Below are 24,463 nucleotides of genomic sequence, written 5' to 3'. Positions count from 1 at the left end.
AATCCTTACTCGGTAATCCTACTTTTCAACTCGTGACGTCCACATGTGACATGTGCTCTGCTCTGCCTACTGAACTACATCAGTGGCTGTCTCATCTTCTGCTTTCCTAGGTATTTCTGTTGCGTGCATGCTGCCTGACCTTGCGAATCATTACTGCCACTACACTCCCAACTGTAGTGGCAGATGGGGAAAGTCTCGTTACATGTCAAATTCAGTTTACATGATCTCTGATTTGCATAACCTGACGGCCTTTTCCAGTGGCAGTCCTAACAGGTGGGTGGGTGCGGCCCCACCCTTAAAAAAACCTTTGTACATCTTGCCAAATATTTGTTTTTGGGCTTTCAGTTTCCCACCAGTTATTTTTCAAAACGAGATAAAGACCTCCGAAGCACCACACTTGTCAGACCCAGCTAGGGCTAAGATTGGGCTTTGGCCAAAATATGGTGGTCTGATGTGGCTCAGCAAACTCCATTGTGGTGTTTCATATTATCTGGGTCATGATGGCCACTGAATGTGGTGGACTTTTGGGAAAGGCCTGTTCCTGGTCATCCTCTTTGCGTCGGTGGCCCACGAGGGCATAGAGAGGCAAAGTGCTAACATGTGCACTCTGCAGCTTGAACGATTTCTTCTTGAAGGCAGCACTGCAATAAATTCTTGGTTACAAAGAAGTGTCTTACAGCACTAGGGAAAAAATATAAAGCAATTGAAATGCCAGGTGCTATTTAATTAACGATAAATTTTTCTCTTAAAGAGAATAAAAAGAAAGCTTAGAGCAGAGTTGTTTGCTTATTACGTGGCATCCTGTTACCTTTAGGTGCAACAAATCTAGCGGGGCCCGCGTTGATTTGACCGGCCCCAGTGTTTCCACGCTGTATCCTGCTTGCTCGGTTTGCACAGCAGTGACTCGTATCTGTCTTTTTAGCAAATGGAATGAATGCTATCGGGTAAACTAAACATCTTTGAGCTAAATACCTCGTATCGAGTGGCGCCTTCCGCCCTTGAAAGGACAAGCTGATAGGCTACCATATGGTAATTTTTGATTGCCAACAGGCATTTTGTCTTGTTTTTATTTGCTCTGGGAAAAAAATGGGCACCACGAACAAGCATAAGTATGCAGCTTGGTTCTGCAAGCCACGTGTTGTATATATTCGTCTGGGAACTCTTGTCATGCTTTCCTGGGGCCGGAGGACAGATTTTTTTTCTCAAATGAGCATCCGTGGAAAGCAGTATGCTTGTGTATGTTAAATTATCTGAATCAAGAGCTATATTAAGAACACATGCCTATTTCATTAGCATTTTGCTTATGATTCATCACTGGTGCTATCATTCAAGTTCTAATATTTTAAAATGAATATAAAATGATTGCATATGAATGTTGCTGATGTAATCATAAAACATCTGTTTTTGCCATTGTTTAATTATAATATGCAACAAAATTGTTGTGGAAATAAAAAGTCAAAGTATAGTGAGGCTTAAATTTAGCAAGAATGCAAGTTCTCAATGCATGCCTTCTTTTCAAGCTCCCTGGCCTGTTGTTCTGTTCAGAACTGTCTTTTCAACATGGGGGCACTGCCTCTAATTTGAGCATCACTTTCGAAGGTTTCAACCTAGCCATTCTCTTTTGCCCAGGATACTGATCCGGCCACTCTCCAGCAGACTCCTCCAATGAGCCACTCGATGGTGGAGCGTGAGATGAAGCGCGTCATCCAAGTGCTTGAAGAGCTGGGGTCCACTCCCCTCATTGATACTCGCCAGCCCACACTCATTGACCTCTCAGTTTCTGGCTCAGCTTCAGAGGAGGATGCAGACCGGATGCCCCGCCGCCTTTTTCCTTCTCCAGAGCAGCCCACAAGGAGAGAGCCGTCGTGAGTCCTATGTTGTCATCACCATCATCATCAGCATGACTATACCCATTGCAGGGCGAAGGCCTCTCCCGTATTTCTCCACTTAACCCGGTTCTGTGCTAGCTGCATCCGGGAGGTACGGGGTTCGATCCCCAGTGCCGCCGGGTATTCACCGGTTTCCAATGGGTACAAGATTTCCCCCGGCCTGGCTCCCGGCTCTTCTGGGGTGAAATGCTTGGGAAAAGGGGCCATGAGCCAAAACGTTGCTTCAAGAAAAAAAAAAGGGCCTATGTTGTGGCAAACACTTATTCCCAACCAGTGGTTTCAAAGTGATGCCTGTGGGTGCGTTGCTTTGAAATGTTCACGCGTGCTAGTGGATAGGGTGCTTAACAAGTTATCAGTGAAGTGGTAGCCCACATTCTGGTGCCTTAATAATTCTGCAGTGTAACTATTCAGACTGTGCCTTCCATATAAATCTTAGATTTCTTTTGCTCTTATGTGTAATTTGGAGGTGTATCTGTGCAGTCTTTCTGGAGAAAGTTAGTGGTGTTTATTCCATTAACTCTCCTATCCTTGTCTCTATTGGCCCGAAGTCAGTCATTCCAGAGGTGTGGACTATATGCTCGGCAACGGCTTTTATTCGCGCTTGAAGAGAAAGCTGTAGGAGCAGAGCGGTGTTTCTGAGCATGTACTAAATCCGCCAGCAGTTTGGCTGCGGGATGGCCTCATGACATGTTGCTCGAAGCGCAGTTGCTTTGTTCAGATGCACCTGAATATACCTATATTATTAGTTGTAATCTAAGCTTTTTTTGTTAGTCTAATTTGAAAATGTGCACTTGTGCAAAAAAAGATGCTCTGAATTACTGAGACATCCAGAGTTCCAGTTCATAGAACCTCCTTTTTCTTTCTGAGCTGGTTTCCGTCCAACAAGTGCTTCGCTCTGTAGCCGCCGTTGGCTTGCTGCCTACAGCCAAAATTGTCATCCGCACAGATGCCCTTCAAGTAACACGAGCACTCGGACGTATAATTTGCAGCCCAGAACTCTGCCAGAATATACATTGCCTGGCGACTCTCATCCTGAAAATCATTCGAATTGAGTGGTTCCTATGTGACCTACCCGTGACTTGTTCACAAAGCTCTGTAGATTCTTCAGCCTACCTGGCAACCTTACCCTCATTAATGTCACTTTTTCTCAGTATGGACTATGCTGCTCTTCTTTTCACAAGAAAGGAAAACCTCTGGTGCGTGCACGTGCCCTTGTGTCTTCATGTGCTGTAACCCTGCCCCGTTGTCTTAAACCTACGCAGAGGAGGTTGCACTTTGGATAATACAGGTCGGAGTTGTCCTTATTCCCGCTGTCACTTGAACGTGGCCTCATTTTTCACACTTAAATCTGCACCTGGGGTGCGCTGTCTGCAACTTCCAAAGTACGGAGTAAGATAGGTATCCACCACTTTTTGTGAATATACCCAGCGGCACCGGAGCCAATGAGAAGTCAGCACCTGGCAGCAGTGGGGCTCTCTCCAAACATCCAGTAATCTGATATTGCTTGGATGTAGGGGCCACATAATTGTTCCCTCTTTGACTTTATTAGATTGGCCAGCCTTTTTTTCTTTCATTTAATACCTTCTCTTTTTACCTTTTTACATATTCCTTTATCTTCTGAGGCAATAAACATTATAGAAAAAAAGAAAATTAGCACTGTCAATATACTCAGCATTAAGAGAACTTTTGATGGCAACTGTGGAACTGCAGATCAGCTTGTGCTTCTAGCAAAAATTCTTAATGAATTAACTATTTGGTTATAATGAATTGTTAGACAGTAGTTCTTTTTTTTTTTTTTTCTTCTACCTTGGGAGTGCAGTTTTGTGTTCTGACAACACATCCGAACTTTCTGAAAACTGCATGGTCCAGTCAGGGGCCTGTTTTGCAGCAGTGCAGTCAAACTGGCATGCTCTACATTGCATGAAAGTCTCACTCTTGCTACTGTAGCATCAGGCATCTATTTGGATTCAGTGCTTAGCACCAGATGTCGCGCTTTGTAAATATATTGCTCATATCTATACAGAGTGTTGTGCAGTCGTTGGCACGCTTAATCCAAATGCTCAGCAGCGTGGCCTGGACTGACGCCAGCACCGCAAAGCGTTGGCCACTGGAGCTGTGACAGTTGCCTCTATGCATTTATGGAAACTGACGATGGCTGAAGTGCTGTTTGATATGACTACTTTTTTGCGTCAAACATGCAGAGGAGCTTGGCATCAGTAGCCAACACTTCGCTGTGCTGGCAGCAGTCCAGGCCACGCTGTCTAGCATTTGGGTTAAGTGTACTAGGTGGTCGAAATTTCCGGAGTCCTCCACTACGGCGTCTCTCATAGCCTGAGTCGCTTTGGGACGTTAAACCCCACGAACCAAACCAAACCAAAACTGCTGTACATATTGTTGTAAAGGGGTGCTGAAAACCTGCATCGATTGCGCAGCTCTTCATGGCATTGTAAATGTCTGTTCAGCAGCAAATGACTCTTACTACTGAGCAAAACTGGATTAAAAATTAAATGTTGCTTTTCCCATCACGTGGTTTAAGCTGAAGTCAAAATGGCAAAAGATCAATCTTTGGAAGTGTTTAACGGCGTGGTCTAGGTCCATGTTTGGATACTGTCGTCTGTTCATGGCAGTTTGCTTGTGAAAATGGGCTGTAGTGACAGAGCCTGCATTTAATTTTTAACTCTTGTGTCTTAAAAATAAACAGAAAAGCTCTCTTGACTGCAATGAATAAAAGCTGAAATGAGAAGTAAAAGCCTAAATATAAAAGCATTCTTAACTAAAAGTAGCCTCTGTGTTGTTAGGGTGCAGTATTCAATCTATATGCACCAACTTCAGATGCTCTTCAGCATCCCTTTAGTAGTTTGGTTTCCACCTTGGTGAGTTGGTTTCCACCTTGGTGAGTGTGCTGTTAGTATTGGCATTTATTAAAGTGTGCGGGACCAATAAGTATGCAATTTTTTTTGCATGCCATTACAGTGCTCACTCTGACAGTGGAGAATGGTTGATATCTCTAGTCTCTCCTGCCCCGAAGGCACGGTCGAACGCCAGCATCATTCCAACTGGCACAAACTTGAGAACAGCACTGCTAAAAGGAATGGTGGACAACAGCGGAGTTGTAACTGACTTGCTTACTTCACTGCCCTCTGATAAGGCAAAAAGAGACTTGCCCAGGCTGCCTTCCTTTCTAGAGGCGGACGATGGCAGCAGTCTTGGTGAGTTTACACCAACAGTTGTTCCGGTGCTGTTTTATGCTTTAATGTGCCCTTGCTTCCTTGTAGGCCAATTGCATTAAGGTGGGGATGGAGGGCAAAAGTGACCAAAAGTTTCGTTTTTCAATTTCAATGACAAAATGTGCCAGCATTCTTGGAAAATGTTTCCAGCAATTGTAATCCTCAGATATGCACGAGAAGTCATTTGAAAACATGTCCCTACCACCATGGCCCTGCCTACTCAATGCGATGGGCGATGGGCAGTGGTTTTTTTCATTGTTATTCTTGATTTAACTGTGCATAAAAGCATTTACTTGAATACATTTATAGAAATAATATATAGAATTTTGTCATTGCAATATTTAGCGCCGCAACAGTGCTGCATTAGCATCATGAAACGCACTTTTGCTGTGAAACGTTTCTTTACGTCTGGTCGGCCTTCGGTCAGTCTGCTTTAGTGCTTTATTTGTTAAGTCTTTAGCTGGGTCGCATTTGTTGTGGGATAGCGGTGCTGTGCAAACAGCAGTGTCTTGATTTTCTGCAAATTCACACAAAGAGAGAGGAAGGAGAGAAAGATCAGAAGAATGGGCATACCCTTGAGCTTCGCTCTATCTCATTTTTCCCCTCTCCCGAACACCACGGCTCCATTGGCTGCGTCTGCTCCGTACCGGCCGTTGCCAAACTGTTTCCCTCTTTTTCTTTTATGCACATGGCTTGCATACGTCGCGTGCTGGCTCGCGACAAATGATCACCGCTGATGCACGCGCCTTTGGGGAAAGGGTGTGGCGCTGCCCTAGACCAGCCGTCGCAGAAGTGCTCCTCTCATTCCTTCTGTGCGTGGCTTGAAAACGTCTCTCTTCAAACGGCCAAGGGTGATGCGATCGTCTTTGGGGAAAGCGCACCTTCCAGTGTGTATTGTAGAGTTCTATATATATCGAATGACCGGTGAAATTGAGTTCGATAACACAGCTTTCCTTTATCTTTGCTTGGAATTTTCAAGGGGATATTCCATGAATTCGATATAGCCAAAATTCGGATTATCCAGATTCAATATATCCGGGTTTGACTGTATTCTTCAATGAAATTCGTGCTGCCTGCAAAAAATATCTATAATGCGGAACTTCGTCATAGTGAAAGAGGGCCAAACATTGTGGGATTGTATTGGATAGTTTATGAATGCAGTGTATTTCCAATAATCTGTGAGCATTGGTCTCTTGCAATGTCAAAATTGGTGCCCAGGCATGATTTTTGCATGCCTCAGAAATCTGTGACAGCACATGTATTCGCACAGTAAATACATCTTATCTCCATCGGTGCTTTTTCAGTCTGCACCTTTTCAAACATCATGCCAGCAATACTCAGAATGATTAGGGGATCGCTGTTATCATTAGCACTTAACCTTTGCACATGTCAACGCAGTGTGTATGAGCATTCTAGGTTTTATCTCTTCATGTTATACCTCAATGTTTCTCATTTATTCTGGCCTAAACCTGCCATGTATTTTAAGTTGTTTGGTGGTACTTTGTGCCAGTTGTGTTGACTGTCGCCCTAGAGCTCCAGTCTTATTGCGGCCTTTGTGCAGCTGCCACACCAGACTTACTGCTCACTCAAGAGTCCCCAGTCATAGGTGAAAAGGCTGCAGAGTTGGACCTGTATACCGATGAAAGGTGCCAGGGTGTTGCCAATGCGGAGACGACCTTCGCTGTTCCTTCTGCGCACCTTGCTTCGTTCGCTGCAGCTGCCCCCGAGAAGGCAAGTGTGATCTGACAGAGAACCTCCGCTAAAAAAAAGTCGCGGAGAAAACTGGCAGATTGATTTGCATGTCTGTCTGCAAACTAGCCAAATTGGATCATTATTTTAAATATAACTGTGCCAAAACCACACGCGCACGCATAAGAAGAAAAACGGGACAGAGCGCCCGTTTCTTCTCTTCTGTGCGCGCGTGCAGTTTCGGCACCTTTAAATTTAAAATAGTGAGCTACCAACAAGCCCAAGAAGTTCTCGTTAGCCAAATTGGAGTCTCCTCTGGCGGGCACCTACATCATTGGCATCTCAATGAACATACTTTGGCATTGGCATTTTGGCAAACATTTCAGTGCATGTGTTCCTGTGCCTAACTTAAATCTCAGTAGGTTGCAAGGAGCCAATATAAAAGGATCCTTGTGAGGAAGCAGGTTGATTTGATTGGATGAGGCAGTGAAAGTTTTTCTTGTGTGTTGCCAAACCTCAAAAATGCTATCAATCTAGGATTTCTCATGTACAGTAGAACCATGCAGATACATTTTTCACAGGTCCGCAAAAAGAAAACAAAAATGCAAGAGCCAGGAAATGGGACAAATTGAAAAACTACAGTAGTGGATAACTGAACGCGTTTATTGCAGCGCTAGCGCTTGAAAAAATCTATCAGAGTTGTCTGCCGCATTTTCTCGTGCCCGGTGAACACAGCGCCCTTCTCAAACACTTGCAGTGCTGTATAGCTCTCGTGATTGTCGCGAACATAACGCCTCAGAATCTAATGCTGTTATAGCTGACGTAAAGATTGGCTTTGGAAGCGGCTCACCCTCTACCTCTTTCTTGTCGCCACTGTTCACTTAGACACACTCTGCCACAGCCATTCAATGCAGTAAAATCGTCTATCCCAAGCTTTTTCACTCAAAATGGTGCCGTCAAAATTCACACCTGTAGCTCCTGCTTGTTTAAACCATTTCTAAACAGCCTCACACCCTGCATGTGTCCTGCACTGCGGGCTTGCTTGCTTGCTTTTGATGTCTAAGGATCAGGCGTTTGCTTCAATGTCTCTTTTTTTCAAAATAATGGAGTTCAGGGTGGATGGCATGAGTCCCAGTTCTTTCACGATGTACACCCGCTTTTGCGTCGGGTTTGCCTCTACAGTGCGCAGAATGTTCAGCTTCTCCAGCAAAAGTGCTTTGCGCTTTCTTGGTGCCATTACACCACAACACAACTACAGTACTCCTCTACAACAAACAAGTTCTCACGCACGTGCACCATTTAGGCTGGAGAAGGCGGCCAGGGGTATGAGGCAGCTGCTGCTAACCCACAGCAATTCACATTGTGGCGTGGAGCGGTTGGCACGGCGCTAGATGGGAGATTGATTAGGCTCAATTCAGCCCTTGCGCATCGCACAGTGCGGCACAGCAGGAAAATACGCGAGTGAACGTCACACATGCACTGACGATGACAGCTGAGGTAGCACTCTTTACTCGCAAGGAAATCACAAGGAAAAATAAAGACGAAAAAAAAAAAAAAAAAAACACTGCTGCTGATGATGGTGCAGCCTGCCCGAACGCTGTCTGCCTGATGCAGTTCACGGGCCGCTGGATGTGCCAAGCCAAATCAAGCTGCCTTAAAAGCAAACATGGTCGTCCCCACTTGTCATGTAGGCCTGCTTGGTGAGCCAGTTCACGATGTATCATGCGGAAACGTGCCCGAAGTTACGACGTAACAGCAGGTTTCTAATGCATGGAACCCTATGAGAGTCATGCTGGGACTCGACCACAAGAGTGCAGCAGCCAGGAAAATGCAGCACTCGGGAACACAACAATGGGGTTCTGCTGTAGTTGTGCAATATTCAAGCATTTTGAACATTGAGGTGAATAATGTGCTATTAATTCGGGCTTCACTTCATTTTATTTATTTACCCTCTAGGCTCGATGGCATTGAAGAGGGAAGTGGTTGTATACAGTGGTTATGTATAGGGTGTTTCAATTCTAATCATACAATTTAATTTAATGCAGAACAAAAACATGATCGATGACGGAGGCAGTAGTTCCGGGAATGTGGTTCCAGTCCTTTGCTGTTTGTGGGAGGAAAGACTCTGCTGCACGTTCAGCTTTAGAGAAAGGAAACCAATTTTATTGGAATGATCAACTTGTGACGAAAAAGGTGGAAGGGGTATAAGATCGCTGCGCAGACTTGGGTTATGGGTACATCATTTTATGAAGTAAACAAAGACGAGCATACTTTCGACGGCTAGCAAGAGAAGTTAACTGTAATGTATTTTTCATAGATGTTGCGCTGGCGGTGTGGTTACAGTTTTGAAGGATGAAACGTGCAGAGTTATTCTGAATTAGTTTGAGGGCACTGATTAGGTTTTCAGTGAAGGGATCCCGAATGGACGCAGCATATTTTAACTTACTGCAGACTAGAGATTTTAGAGAAGTTTCAGTGACGTGGGAGCAGAAAAAAAAGTTGCGACGAAGGTAGCAGAGAGCACGGTTGGCATTGTTAATTATGGAAGTGATGTGAAAAGACAAAGTTAGATCACCTGTTATGTGAATGCCTAAATAGCGGTATGAAGACGCTTGTTTTAGTTCGATGTTATGGAGATAAGTGGGCTGGGTCGAAATGCGCGACACACATAATTTGGTTATATTTATTTGCATTGACAGTCGAATGTTTCAAAAGTATTTTAATACAATGGCAATTCGCTTCATATTCTCTTCGAACTAAAAATTGAAGCCTCCTCGGTTTTTAATGTCTAGAGTAAAATGCAGCATGCTTATTTGTGTTGGCTATGACACCTGTGTGCAAGAGTTAGGCCACCAAAAGTATCTTCAGCATTTAATAGCTTTACTTGGCACCGCACATCAGTTACCTTTGGTTTCTGGGTGCTGTGTGGTAATAAATCAATAGGGCTTAGTTAAGTGCTTGCTTGGGGGCGATTGCAGGTGTGAATACGGCAGTATTCTTGAGTTTCGGAAACCTTCCCGCCTCTATCTCAACAACTGTTAGCAGATCTTCGCCCTGGTGCCATTTTTATTCATGTTTCTGTATTCCTTGGTGTGCAGGCCACCTCTGACACTGAAGCTGCAGACATGGCCGTGGCACCAGAGCATGGCACAGTTGCGTCCATGCCCTTGGGACATTTGAATGGTAAGTTGAGCTGTGAGAGTGCCTGGCTTTGTAAGCTACGCGTTTGGTCTGAAAAGAGCCCTTGTGGCAGATTTGAGTCTGCCAATAGAAGTGCAGGAGAAGTGGCAGGGCACCTCGTTCAAACTGGCACACTGACTTTAAGGTTGTGCCATTTGTTTTTATGGGGGAGGGGACAGGGGAATGTAAATTCATGCCATGTTTTTATTTTAATGGGGCACTGGGGGATGTGCAAGTTGTTATACTAATTTCATTGCTTTTTTTCATGGCTTTCACTTAGGTACCACGGATAAATCTTTAGACATGTAAGTAAACACTCATTTATTGAAAAGGAGGACCATTCAGTAAGATACAAAGGCATTTGTGCACACCTTCGCTTCTAAGAGATGTTGATTAGCATTTCTTAGTTTGACATTTGGCCCGATTACGTTTTAGTTCTCATTGGACTTGGTCTGCATTTGCGTTATGTTGAGTGCAGAAGAGACTTGGCAAGGCATCTGCTTTGTTGACATGAGTGGCAAGCCGCTTCATCAGAAGTCCTGAATGTTTTACCTGAACACACTACACATTGAAGACTGTTGCCACGTTCTTGCTTTTGATGCTCTATTCCCCAGAGACCTGGCCCACGGGTGTCAGCACATAGGTGTACTCTTGAAATGCTTCATCCCTAAGGCAGGGTAAAGAAAGGGGGGGCTGCGACGGCGACGGTGCGAAATGGAAGGATGTGCTGACTAACGCTTTTTGTCTTTATTTTTTACTTCTCGGGGGCAAAAGTGGGGGTGGGCTCATTATGAGAGTAAATACGGCACTCTATAGAAGGCACCGCTAGCTGTGACAAGTCAGTGAACCAGTCCTCCCCAAAATCGGACGGCCTCCGCTTTGGGCCTCTGCTCCACGATTCCGTGTATCGCGCCGCTCCAACCGTTGCGCAGTCTTCTCGCCGCGCCGGAAAGGAGATCGCTTAGGCTGTGAGAATGAAGAGATTGACACAGAACTAAACTGACCAGTTTTTAAAGCCCCTTGGTAAATAAAGTGATATTTTTATTGTGAATTTTGTTTTCTTTTTCGGCCCCTTGTGGGTCTGGCACCAAAGGCACCTTACCTTTAAAAATGAGCATCTTTTTATGTGCGAGGAAAGTGATGTGAAGGTTAGGTCCTGGTTCCTATCACTGAGGGCAGTCATCATCATCCTTAGCCTGACTATACCCACTGCAGAGTGAAGGTCTCTCTCATATTCCTCCAATTAACCCGGTCCTGTGCAAGCTGCATCCATTTGACCACTGCGAACTTCTTAACCTCATCCGCCCACCTAATTTACTGCCGCCCCCTGCTACGCTTTCCTTCCCTTGGAATCCAGTTTGTTGCCCTAAGCGACCATCGGTTATCCTTTCTTTGCACTACATGTCCTGCCCATGCCTATTTCTTCTTGATTTCCATTAGAATGTCAGTGACTCAAGTTATTTCTCTGACCCACTCATAAGACTCCTTATATACCTTCTGAGATAGAGGCCTCATTGCCATAGCCTCCCACAGTGTCTCACAGCAGTCCTGCATTCTTGTCACACTTGAGCAAGCTTTTTTTCATGGCTGCATTCCTAGGAGGCTGGCTGCATGTCCTGCACCTCATTTTGCCTGAGGTTATCTTTTCTTTCACTTCTCTTCATAGCATGTTGAGCCAGTGCCACCTTTGGGCTTATGCTGGGGGTTTTCTTTCTGCAGCTGTCACACCGGACTTCCCACTTCCAGCCACCCGGGAGTCTCCTGCAGTCCACAAAGAGCCTGCAGCTGTGGACTCGTGTGACAGTGTAGAGGAGTTGGCAGTGGACAATGCAGACACCACCTTTTCTATTCCTGCCATATCCCCTGTTCCAGCCATGGCAGCTGCCGGCGGGAAGGCAAGTGCATTGAGGCCATGTAGGGTATATGTTGGTGCTCTGAAGTTGCGGATTTTTTCTGCAATCGCGCAGCAAGCCAGAGCCATCCTGAGAGGAGCGGTGAGATTATTGCAGGATTGCTCTGATGCAACCAGTGTAACTGACTGGGTAGCATAGTGCAAAACCAAAGGCATCTCAAAAGAAAGCGTATGACGAAATAGATCTTTCGGCAGCGATTTATACCTTGGAGGTTTTAATTCTGAGTTTTTTTATTTTGCAGAGCTAATTTAAACATGGGGGCACAGTTTTTTGAAGCTGGCCTCAATGACGTGAATGTGATACCCGGCTCCTCAGGAAAGGCAGCAAATTGCACGCCTCCGACGATCAACACGCAGCCACACTTCCGCTTAATCAACGCCTATAATAAGTGGGAGTTCTGGCTGCTTTTAGGGAGTGTTTTCGGATGGCTAGTTTGGCTAGTACTGCAACGCTTGTCAAGCACTATATGGCGGCGCGACATAATTTTAATGTCTCAGTCATGTGATACCCAAACTTCATATTTATCCTCTGTGGTCACCTGTTAGCATTTTAAACATGGTTTCAACTGAAATGTCTTGAAATGCAACCTGAACTGTCTGCTCAGTTGGAAGATTTGGGATGGTGCCGTCGAGGAAACTGAATTGTGCTGTGGTTCCCGGCCGCGTAGACCTGGAGACTAGTCGCGTATTTAGCTTATCTATAGCACGAGAATTCTAAATATCTTATGACAACTCCACAATGCATCCTGCGACCTGAAGCCGCAGTGCAGGATAGCAAGAACAAAAAAAAAAGTAAGATTTTAATGAAATTAAAATCAAGTGCTACTGATGCACCACGCAGCAGAATAGGCGACGAAACACAGGAGAGGCACAAATAATTTCGGGACAAGTTTATTCAAGATATTAAAATGTTTTGTTCTTGCATTTGAAATGACAAATTTGCTGAATATATGGGGGCACAGCACGTACATAGAATTAACTTATTGTACAAAAACAAGTTATCCATTGAATTGAGGCATTTGTGGCGCTCCTCGATAGGGAACCCGGTAGTGCTGAGGTTTCTTTCAGTGCTACAACTTGTGGCTGGAATGACTAACTTGTTATTTGATAGGAAAGAAGTTTTCGATAAGCAGCTTGTTTTTTTCTCCAAAAGTGTGCAGGTTCTGAACTTAAACCAGGGGTTGATTTTGTGGCCAGGTACTCGGTGAGCTCGCCTGGCTCACAGTGCGTCTTTCAAGTAAAAATTTGCCACAAGAGAATCAAGAGTGAACTCTTGCACCGCAGATGCTTTGAACTATGTCCCGCTTCAAACGAAGCCATGTCGAGGCAGGGGTAAGCCACAACAGAGAAGTCTAGAGATTCGTGCATCACTGTCGCCTATCAAACACACCTAAACATCAGCACAGGTGTTACCAAAGCGGAGATGCAGATTTCGAAACTAAATATAACCCACAAGGGGCCCCTAACAGAGAGGTGGCGGGGAGGAAAGGAGAGTAGATGCCGGCAAAGAACTCTGAAGCTGTCATGTGGGGACGATGCAGGAAAATGCCTTGCATTCCAGATGCTTATCGCACTATACGACCGTATTTGCGCTTTCACAAATGTTGCATGTGTTCATGATCGGCGTGCCCGGCCCGCCCAAGACTACTTTGGCCCGGGCCCTGCCCGAGCCTGAGCGAAAGGGCTTCCACTCGAGTGGCCTGGCCCGCGGGTTGGGCCGGGTACAGGCTTTCGGGCCAGCCTGAGCCCATGCACAGCTCTATTTTAGACAGCCTTTGCCATGTGCTGTTGGGTTCTGAAGTCATTATATATTTTTTCAGTGGCATTGGCTCATTGAGTACCTGGAAGGTTTCAATGCTAGTGTACCGCATGTGCCTCGCCGTGGGCTCCAGTCCTTCATTTTGCGACATGGAGCCCTTTACAAGTGCAACTTTGACATCAACAAGGAGACCTTTCTGCTTGTACCATCCCAGTTACGCTCTGAAATCTTGAGCGCTTGTCATGAACCATCCGCCGGCCACTTGGGGGCCAGTCGCACACTGGTAAAGATTCGGCTAAATTAATATTGGCCCAGAATACGACCATCAGTGAGCAATTACTGTTACGTTAAAACATGCTGCGGTTACTAACGACGAAAGTCTTTTCCTCTGAAACCTGCCGGCTTTCTGCAACTCGTAGCGCCACCAACGACCCCTTTCCAGCAAGTTGGCATGGATCTGCTCGGCTCCTTTCCGAAGTCGTCCTCATGAAAACGGTAGATTGCGGTCGCGACTGATTACCTTACACGATATGCTGAAACCACGTCACTTTTAAACTGTACTGCTGCTGAAATCGCCGAATTCTTTGTGCATAACATTGTCCTGCGTCATGGCACTCCTGCAGCTGTCATTACAGATCGTGAAGCTGCGTTTACTCTCTGCTTCACTCAGGCTGTGCTGAAGTGCTCATCAGCCATAGACTTAAAATGACCTACCGCCCGCAGACAAATGGCTTGGTGGAACGCCCCAGCAGGGCCTTGACCGACATGCTTTCTATGTATGTTTATGTTGAGCAGGAAACATGGAATCGAATATAATATGGCGCAGCAAGAGATGACGCGGCTCACTCTGTTCGAATTAGCCTTCGGTCGCCAGGTTACCACTCCTCTGGATGCTATGCTGCCCATTGATCCTGACAGTGAGATTGAACTTTACCTCGACGTCACCACTTATGTTCAGCGCACGGAAGAAGCATGGCAGCTAGCGAGACAACGAATACAGTCAGTAGCAAAACAATGTTGACCACTATAACCTTGGACGCCACCTCTTACCTACACTCCAGGTGACTACCGTGTGGGTCTCGACGCCCGTTGGTCGCTGTGGGTTGTCTGAAAAATTACTGTGCCGCTATTTTGGCCCTTGTCTTATTGTCTGTCGCCTCAGTGTGTAGCATATCAAGTTGCACCACCCTCACCAGCCCGCTTATAGCGCACTAACCAGCACAGCGACATTGTGCATGTTGTGTGCATGAAACCATACTACGAGCGCCCTCCCGACTGACTTTCAGGCTGGCTGCAGCCTTTGTGCGATGTGTGACTCGTGTTTTGGCTTCTGTGGCCTCTTTCTCTCCACTCTACTGTCCTATGGTAACACTGTATCAGAGCGATGCTGCAGAGGAAGGGGCAGTGACATGCATGTTGTATGCGTAGAAGAAAGACAACAAAGGGAGTAGAGGTGAAGGACATAGAAGTGTACGACCGTTCTGGGTACCCTTGTTCAGTCGCTGCAGTAGTTCTGTGCTGTGCTCTGCGGCAGGTACAACAGATGTACGTGTGAGTTCAGGCGTAGAGAGGTAGAAATTCTGAGCCGCTTTTTTTTTCTTTTAAATTGTTTGTAATAATATAGCGATCTTTATCAACTGGTCAGTGTGTCTTTTATAACGCAGCGAAGCGATAGGAAGATGGGCCTCTCATTTGCATTCACACCACAAACAAAATGCTTGCTCCTGAAAATTCTCGACTGATGTTTGGGGAGGAAATTTAGATCGATGTTGCATACAAGCTGCATTCATAGCATACATCTGCCGGTAACCAGCAAGCGTTATATCCTGCCTGAGGTAATGTTTGCTGCAAGACAGCTGCAGTCGAGTGATTACAGAGCTGCCAAACGGTGTTTGTAGTAAAATATTGTATGTTCATGCCTACGGAATCGACAATGCAATGATTTGTTTAAAATCTCCTGTCTTTGCTAACTGAGAATGCAGCAGCATCCTTGCCGCAGTCAAATTGCAGCTGTTGCCACGCACATGGCGTTGAGCTTATCCTACAGTAAGTGCGCTTCTTGCGGCAGTTCTTTTAAATTTTTCATCGGGTGCATGAGGGGAGGGGACATGGCAACAATGTTAAATTTTTTTTTTTTTCTTTTAATATTTAGACTCTGCCTCCTTTTGATACCCAGGGCACCGCTGGAACGACAGCTGCAGACACCACTGTGACATACCTGGTTGAACGACCAGATTGTAAGTGCCTCTGTCAATACAGCTTTCAGTCCAGGCACCTTTTTTATGGAAGATGTGCATTTTAGTGTGCAGAGGAAAACAGAACGAGGTCACAGATGCTGCACTCTGGTTTGTGTTACCGAGCATGTTAGTAGCCAGGTTATATTTATTGCTTGACAGAGGTGCCTGCTGTTGGTCTATTATCGATTTTTTTTTTTTTCCTTTGTCGTCCACTCTGGCATTGCCTTGCATGCTAAATTTCAAGCTTCTTTGGGGCAGTCTTCTCAGGATAAGAACATGCCTGGGAAGTATTTTTCTGCAGGGGCTGTCCTTTGATTCCTCGCTGTGCTGCTCTAGAGTTGTCTTACTTCTGCTTGACTGGATAGCATTTGAGTATATGTTGCCAGGTGCCACACTTGAGTTTATGCAGGTGCTCTTCTCTTTGCCATTGCACAGCCGCCATGCCGGACTTGCCACTTGCTGCCACCCAAGAGCCGGCGGCTGTCCAAGAAGAGGCTGCAGCATTGGACACTTGTGCCAGTGAAGAGGGCTTTGCTGTGGCTGATGCAGAGACCACATTTGCCATGCCCGCTGCTCGACCGACAGCAGCTGCCCCGAAGAAGGCAAGTGAAGACAGATGCTGTGGTGTGTTGGGGGTGCAAAGGTGGCAGGTTATATGGAGCGTGTCTACTGAGAGCGTGAGGGAACACTGTTCTTTACGCCCATTTAGAAGCAGGCCCAACTGGAGCCTCCGCTAAGTAGCTATACAGCAGCATGCATTGGAGTGAAACCTGGTTAACATATTTTTGAAAAGGATAATTACAAAATGTATGATGCAAAAATAACTAAGGCAGCTTAAGTGTCGGTGTTTGCAAATACTGAGCTTCTAGACTATGAGCATAAATAAAAGATGCCTTCTAATGTCAGATTGAATATCTGTCAGATAGTAGCTACGGACCACCGATTGGAAAATGCTGTAAAATGAGATTTTGCGCTCATTGAAGAGTCACAATATTGACAGGACAAGTGTAATGGGTGTAAGCGCTTAGTGTGAAAAGCAATATGGAAGGTTCAACCAAAACTTGGTACTGCACTGTGATCGACGGTGGCTGTGGACCACCTTTTTCTCATTGCATGGGATATGTGGTAGAGCCCACTTGTTGAATTCTACACAAGGTCTAAGCCTTGCAGTATTCTGATGCGACTGGGCCTTAATTGATCAATTATGTTCTCGAAATTTTCTTAATTATTCTCATCAAGCATTGTTTCTTATTCTGAGCATTTTTGACTCCTTTGAATTCCTGTTTTCCAATTTTTAATTTTTATTTCAGTTAATTGATAGATCAGTTACATGCTCTAAATTTTATTAATTAGCATAGAGCATTGGCTTTACATTCTGAGCATTTTGACACCTTTGAATCCCCTTTTCCCATTTTTCATTTCTTTCAATCATTTAAATTGATGAATGATGCATTCTAAATTTTCTTAATTAGCATCATCAAGCTTTGGCTTTACATTGTGAGCATTTTGACAGCTTTGAACCACATTTTTCAATTTTTGTTGTTTTTCATTTCTTAATTCATCAGTTAATCACCCTTTCCTAACGCATCATCGCTTATCGCACACTAATCAATCACTAAAACGACAAATTACCATGGTAAAATGTTTATGCAGCCCCCGATTATTTCCGACATGCGTGTAGACACTACTACTGGTACTACAATTACTACTACGCCAACGGCTTTTTGACCAAACGAGCTGTAGGGTATCACTTAATATTCACCGCAGTGAGCAGCGAAGGAAATTTGGACCGCCGCATTGTACGAGCGCTAACTTTCTTCTGCATGCACAGCACCCGGCTGAGCCGGTTCATTTGGGGACCGAAATGGCGCCGTTAGCTCAACTGGCAATATTGGTCTTTAGCGGGCGGCGGCACGTGCCCCTTCAAAGGATGGCACCACCCTAAGCCGGGCGCTGTGGCGCAACATGTAGGCTCCTTGGAGCAAACAGGATGGCTGCGCCATCTGTTGGGAATCACCTGAAGAGTATGTCAGCTGCTTCTGCTGAATCTACCGGACAGTATCTTTGTGTTTTCGCAGTGCGCCTGTTTCGGCAATGTATTTAGCGCAGGATATTCATTAACCGCAATCTGAGCAATCTAAAGAAAGACATTTGAGTCGTTGGCAGCTCGAAAGTTAATTTCAAGTAAAGGTTGAAGTGAAATCAACTTTAACCGAAGCCTGGCATGCCAGAACTAAATGGTGTAGTGATACCACGACGAACGGTATGCCCCGTAGCCTTGGCTGCATAGCCAGGAAATGTTGTATGGGAGTATAGTATAGTATAGTATGGGAGTATAGTTGTTAGTTCAGTTAATGTAAGATGAGCAACGGCGAGAACGCTTACACAAATTTGCTCGATATTTCTCCGTATTTTTCCGTCGTGGCTTTACTTGGCTAAGTCTGATATGGCTCACGCCTCCAGTTGCTACGCATGCACAAGTGCACGCATCCCAATGCGCATGGCCATGCGCACCACGCCCCTTTTACAATTTCACCAGAGGTAACAGAGCAGCCACTATCGATGGCACTTTAAATGTAAACAAACTGCGTTGTTACTAGTGCACAGCATCATGATGTGCTGCCAAGGTCCATGCTGTGGTCAGCACCAGTGCGGTCGGCACTATGCGTGGGAATAGGTTAAAATGAGAGCTAATAGTCTAAAATAAGTTCTAATGAACCAGGTACTATGCCTGGATTACAGGCCTCTCAAGAAGTGGATGGGGATAGAAGCGTGAGGGAAGAAGATTCCTGTGTGGTCTTTTGGAACCCACTTTGGCATCCCCTGTTTTGGGTCCCAGCCGCCCCGATGTGATGGAACCAAAGAAATATGTTGGCTGCTTGCATAGGTCATTCAGTCACATGTAGGAATGTTATGGGAATGCTCTGGACAGTGTCTCAACAGCCACCGGGAAGAGCTTTGCATTTGATCTACTTACTCTTTCGGTGCCCAGGCCACAGCAGCGCCGGCAGACACCACCATGACACAGAGGCAAAGTGTCATCCCACGCATGCCTAAGGGACAAGCCCTTCCCCGCAGAAGCGTGTTGCGTGAGTGCTTTTCGTTTAGTTCTCTGCTGGTTGTACAGGGTGGTCCACTCTGAGTTTGACCACGGCTGTATCTTCAAGGGGCCCTTGCTCCCGATACGGTTTGCATATCGAAGTAAAGTGGCACAAGCACAGAGGGGCCTGGAGGCAGTGTTCTGCATGCCCTGCTGCTTAGCTTCATTGCACAGCTGGCCCTGACGCAGTCATGTATTTAGGAAGTGAAAGTGTTTAAGGCAGGAGGCTACCCTTGAGCACCAACCTTTATTATTGAGATATTTGAATGAAATCCTCAGGGTAGGCTCATAGCATAAACATTTGAAAAACTACCAAGTTTTGTGGAGGTGTGCTCACTGCTCCTCAAGTGAGAGGTGTGTATTAAAACGCTTTACATAAGTCCCTTAGGACAGGCCTGGAGAATTTGCAAGATGGGTTGGTGCTGTGAAGTTCATTATCGTCATTTCTGGATAGCTACCTCAGGGCAAGATAAAGCCTGTTTTCTAACTTTTCTTGCTGAAAACTTTTAGCACAGTCCTAGATTTAGTGTTACTAATGAGATGTGCATTAAAAACATTTTCAATTGTTTACCATTAATTCCAGACAAGATATGTCTAGACATTGTACCACGTGTGGGCAGAATAAGGGAGACAAGACAGAGTTAAGCAAGTCAATATATAAACCATTCTTCGATCACACTGATCTTGTTAGGTCACCCAGACTGCCTTCCTGAATCTACTTTCTGAAGCTGCCTTTCTGAATCGTCATTATCGGGGATGACACATTTTAATGTTAATGAGGTTCCTTTAAATACTTATACAAATAGCGTTCAGATTGGACATTCCAAGTTTGTCTGACTGGTTCCTCAAGAGTTCGTACAGCGAAAGTGGGGTCTCGGACCTCTGCAGAAGCCAGTCTGAGAAGCCCTGGTCTTTCTGGACCCCAGCAATCCATCCTGAAACCACCTGGCCAAGGATGACCTTCCGTGCACTGGATTTGAAAATGTGCATGTCGTTGCCACATTTAACAGCCGATAAACCCTCCACTCCTTCAGTATTTTCATTGTTTTGCACTTTGGTCTCACTGACTTTCTTCTTACTGTTGTGCTGTTGTCTTCCCAGCGCCGCCATCGCAGCGTTCCGGGCGGCTGTCTGTCCCGTGTAGACTTACGGGGCCACGTGGCCGGCCCAGTGTGGCCTCAGCAGCACCTGATACCACGTTTGAGATGACCAAGGCCACCACAGCAGAGAAGCGGCTCTCTGCACCAAAGGGCACTCTTCAGACGAGCCAAGTGAGGACCTGTGCACTTCCGGTCTAGCCACTCTGCACAGGCTATCCACCTGAGGCCAAAGCTAAACAAGCAATGCCCATTCAGCCAGTGCATGTGTTTGGCTGGAGTAAAGGGACTGATCTAGATAAAGCATGTATTACTTTGCTTCTATATGGCATTTCATACTCTCAGTTCAAACTGGCATGCAGCTGCCATGCACAATGTGCATGCCTTTTTGCTAGAGTTGTGCAAATATTGATATTTTCAAATACAAACACATATACTGTGGGGGAAAAATGGCTTCAAATATCGGATCAAATGCCTAAATCTGATCAACAAAAAGAAACGAATCATACCACAAACATTGTTCGTTATGTTTATTTCAGAATGCACATGCTTTTTGCAAACATAATTAGACTGCAATTGCACAGAAGAGCATAATCTAATGAAAAACTGATTATAAATTTTATGTAGGATTTTTTATGTAGCTTTATTGTACAGGATGGACCTGCAGAAAACCAGGGGGAGTTGCCATGTTGTTGCTGAACACTGTAAATTCTTGTTAATTCGGCCTTCAATGGACCAGCAAGAATGGTTCAAATTGGACAAAAGCTCAAATTATAAACTGCTTGCATTAGATCAATTTTATTTGAACACCGGCACAATGTTCGCATACGAGATGAAGCCGAAATGGAAAATTTTGTCTTAATTATTGTTTATTTATTGTGAACACTTTTGAATCTTTCCAACCCCTTATTCGTATTCTTTGTAGTTTATTTGCCACAATTTTGACAACTTCCGCACAATTCTGTCACTACTGGTTTGCACATCCGTACACTATGTGCACGTCAAAGACTATTTCGACGTCTAATGGATTTTTTGGTCTGAATGACACAAGGCCTGTGTCTACATTTTGCGACCATTTCCATCTCACTTGAAGTCTCAAACATTGTTAAGTGAGAGCCTTACTTGACTAACATACTCAATTCATATTTAAAATTATTTGCACACCTCTAAAAAATACTATTAGAGAAGCTTATAAACACACAAAACACTGCCTTGCTTTTTTTTTTCTTGATCTGGAAAGAGCACGTGAGGCACGACTTGGAAATTCGCCATTCTTCAAGACTTAGCTGAGCTTGGAATTTGCGACGGAATGCTGGACTGCCTAAAAGGCTTCTTGACTAACAGTTCATTTCATGTACACCTATTGGTAAATCCTTTAAAAAAAATTTAATTCAGGAAAACTGAGTACCGTAAGGTTGTATTTTAAGCGAAGCACTTTCTTATAAAAAAATGAAAAAGCTGATATATGGCTAAAAGTTCATATTCCCTACAAAAATGCTGTCACGTTAGTACTGTCTACTCTGAAACATAAATGTCAGTCTAAAAAGAATGGGGAAAATAAGCTACACCTAGTAAAACCTGTCATAACTGAATGGAAGTCATGCACACACCAAGAACGACTCATTTTATTTAATTTTATGTCTCCTTCGTTCTGGACATGCCCACCTTGCACATGGTGTCTCCTCTTTTGCAAGAATAAGACCAACCTGCAAGCTTTGTGGACAAACAATCACCATTAATCATCTGTTATGCTCCTGCACAAAGTTAGAAAAAACTAAGGAAAAAAACCATTTTCCACTGTTTTATCTGAATGTATAGTTCCTCACTCTTGCTTACTCGTTGCAGAGAATACATAGGACTACATCATGCGCTTTCATGTTCTTAAGACTCCAAACCTCTCGACAAACTGCGAGATATTCTAACGGTATTTTAGAGATCTGCCTCGCAGCCTGCAGATCCTACCATACGTGTGGCCATAATAGCCTTGGTTGCTTATGCACCGTAAAAAAGAACAACACAGTTTTATCCTTGCAAAAGAAGACTCACCAACATGTGGTCTGTGGGGTGAAATGCTCACTGTAAATCGCACTTATTCATGCATAAAGCTAGACAAACTAAGGAAAGAGCTTTCCACTGTTCTACTTTGAATACATACCGTTTCACTCTGGTTTGCTCTAGGAAAAAATCTATTCCTGAATGTCTTAAGTGTTTCATTTTTAAAAAGAGCGTAGATTCTTAACGAGATATAAGAAATTAAACACCAAGAATTTCTTACAAGACCAATAATTTCTACTCATGGTTGGCGCATGATAGCATTGGTTGCTTGTGCACCATAACACTCAACAAAACTCTCTCATTGGCCAGCGGCAGTCTGCACCGGTCTCGAAACCAGCGATGGCTGTACCTAGCTCCAGGATGCCCTCCGTGAGGCGTTCGGTGGCGGGACCTTTGGGTGGAGTTGCCGGAGCATCTAGAAGAAGCCTGCAAGGTTTGTCTGCTTCTGCTTCAGTGGACAATGCGCCTCTTACTGTGAAATCTCGATACAGCGTATTATGCGGGGTTGCTGAGAATCGTTTGTTGTAATGAACTATTGCACTAATGAATTTCCTTGCGTCCAAAACGTGCTAATACGTCCAAGGTCTAAAGAATCCTGTTTCTAGGAAATGCGGCTTTGTTCGCATTAGTGTTTTGAACAAAAAATAACAAGCATGCCTATGGCAAGTAGTAATTGCCAGGTGGTGACATAGGCACTGATTTGTTGGCGGGTGTGATATGGAATGGCAGGAGTTGCCAGCTCAGGTAACTCCCCTGAGATGGGGGAGGGTGAAATTGGGTCCCAAGGCTTTTCGTAAGTCCTATTCCACAGCCAGACATGCTGCCCCTTAGTGATGCAGGCATGTCTGTACAGATTGATTAAAGAAGGGCGGCTTAATGTTGTGTTGACTTGCAATATGCTGTCAGCTTAAGTACATGTATGCTAAGGAGTATCTGGAAGCAGAGCCACAGACAGGAGCCATTAACACTGTCTCGTCATAACCTTAAAGGCATGCATTAAGTGTTCTTAAAATGTTATATATTGAATTATTGGTCTATCGAACTTTTGCCATTCCTTTAGAAGTTCATTAAACCCTCATTATAATGGGAGCAGCATCGGGAATGCAGATGTCTTTCACATTGTTTTGCCTTTTTCCAGTTTCAAGCCTCTTGCGAGCGACATATTTCTTAGTTACAGCCAATATTGTGGCGGATCTCGCGTTTTTGGTTTCGTTATACAAGAATAAATGTCGCTGGAATGAGGTGCAGCCAACTTAAGTTGGTATTTACTTCGCTAAAACCAACAGGGGTGGAAGTGCTGCTCCATTTGCTCCATTCTGCTCCGAACATGCTGCTGCAATGTTTTGCCATCAAATTCAGCTACACAGGAAGATGATGGCAGTGCACCGGTGGCAGAAGTATGACTGATCTTGCGCTGGCATTAATAGAAACAAAATTTTTAAAGCTACGGAATTGTGGAGCATAATAAACACTTGTTTGCAAGTAAATTTAATATAACCCACTAGATTAGAGGCAATCAATTTTCAAAAAATGCACTGTGCATGTGACAGCACATCAGTCTGTCGCGAGTGTAGAGAGAAGCGAGAGCAGCGGGTGCTTCTTTTTGAAGTGTGTCTGCCTTCAAAGTGGATGACAAGTGTGCTACAAATTGATTCTTCATCTTCACTGGCAAACAATTGTGCTGCCCATAGTGACCATCTTGTGCTGCTGCTTTTTTTCTGTGCAGCGCCAGCAGTGGGTGCATCAGTGAGTGACACTACCAAACGAGTCTCTGCACCCAGGCGTTCTCTGGCACCAGAGGCGCTAGCTGCCGAAAGAACGCTGAGGCCATCAGCTGCCTCGAGAACTTCTCTCAGACCACCAGCTAAGCCAGCTGCAACAAGTGAGCTCTGCCGGTTGGGTCATTGGTTGGGCACCTGTGCTAGCGCATGCACCTGGATGAATGATTTCCTCCCCCCTATGTATTTTTTTTTTCACTGTATAATGGAAAATAATGGAACACATTGATATACATTATTTGCTAGGAAGAAATTCGTGTGTTGATAGAACCCGGATATATCGAACTCGAAGGGGATCGCGAAAAAGTTCGATATATCGATAATTCCATATACAGAAATTGGCTTGTGACGGCACTTACGATGCGAAAAAACGATACCGTATTTGCCGCGTAATCAACCCACTCGCATAATGAACCCTCTCTCCACTTTTGCGCCCGAGAATTTGAAAAAAAAAATGCTTTAAGGCCAGCTCGCTCACATGCAAGCGATTGAGCGATCTCGGCGACGAGCGGCAGCGACAGAGCGAAAAATTTCCAACTT

At 44.9% G+C, this 24,463-nt stretch overlaps 1 protein-coding gene across 2 annotated transcripts in view; it reads left to right on the top strand.

Moving 5' to 3' along the window:
- Window positions 1-24,463, top strand: part of LOC146178333 (uncharacterized) — a 35,368-nt gene that overhangs the window by 2,032 nt on the left and 8,873 nt on the right. Inside the window, exons 3-13 of one of the 2 annotated variants that reach the window (XM_084578153.1) lie at window positions 1,630-1,865; window positions 4,863-5,098; window positions 6,678-6,847; window positions 9,904-9,988; window positions 11,705-11,880; window positions 15,833-15,893; window positions 16,329-16,495; window positions 18,886-18,982; window positions 20,095-20,264; window positions 22,461-22,578; window positions 23,872-24,027. In XM_084578153.1, coding sequence (XP_084434279.1) covers window positions 1,630-1,865; window positions 4,863-5,098; window positions 6,678-6,847; window positions 9,904-9,988; window positions 11,705-11,880; window positions 15,833-15,893; window positions 16,329-16,495; window positions 18,886-18,982; window positions 20,095-20,264; window positions 22,461-22,578; window positions 23,872-24,027 — 1,672 coding nt within the window. Of the gene's footprint in view, window positions 1-1,629; window positions 1,866-4,862; window positions 5,099-6,677; window positions 6,848-9,903; window positions 9,989-11,704; window positions 11,881-15,832; window positions 15,894-16,328; window positions 16,496-18,885; window positions 18,983-20,094; window positions 20,265-22,454; window positions 22,579-23,871; window positions 24,028-24,463 lie in introns of both variants that reach the window. The other variant, XM_084578152.1, reaches the window with a different exon arrangement.

This window comes from Amblyomma maculatum, chromosome 9, assembly GCF_055883805.1.
Source record: "Amblyomma maculatum isolate TAMU_Amacu chromosome 9, ASM5588380v1, whole genome shotgun sequence".
In the NCBI taxonomy this organism is placed as follows: Eukaryota; Metazoa; Arthropoda; class Arachnida; order Ixodida; family Ixodidae; genus Amblyomma; species Amblyomma maculatum.
This window is presented reverse-complemented; position numbering and strand designations above follow the sequence as displayed.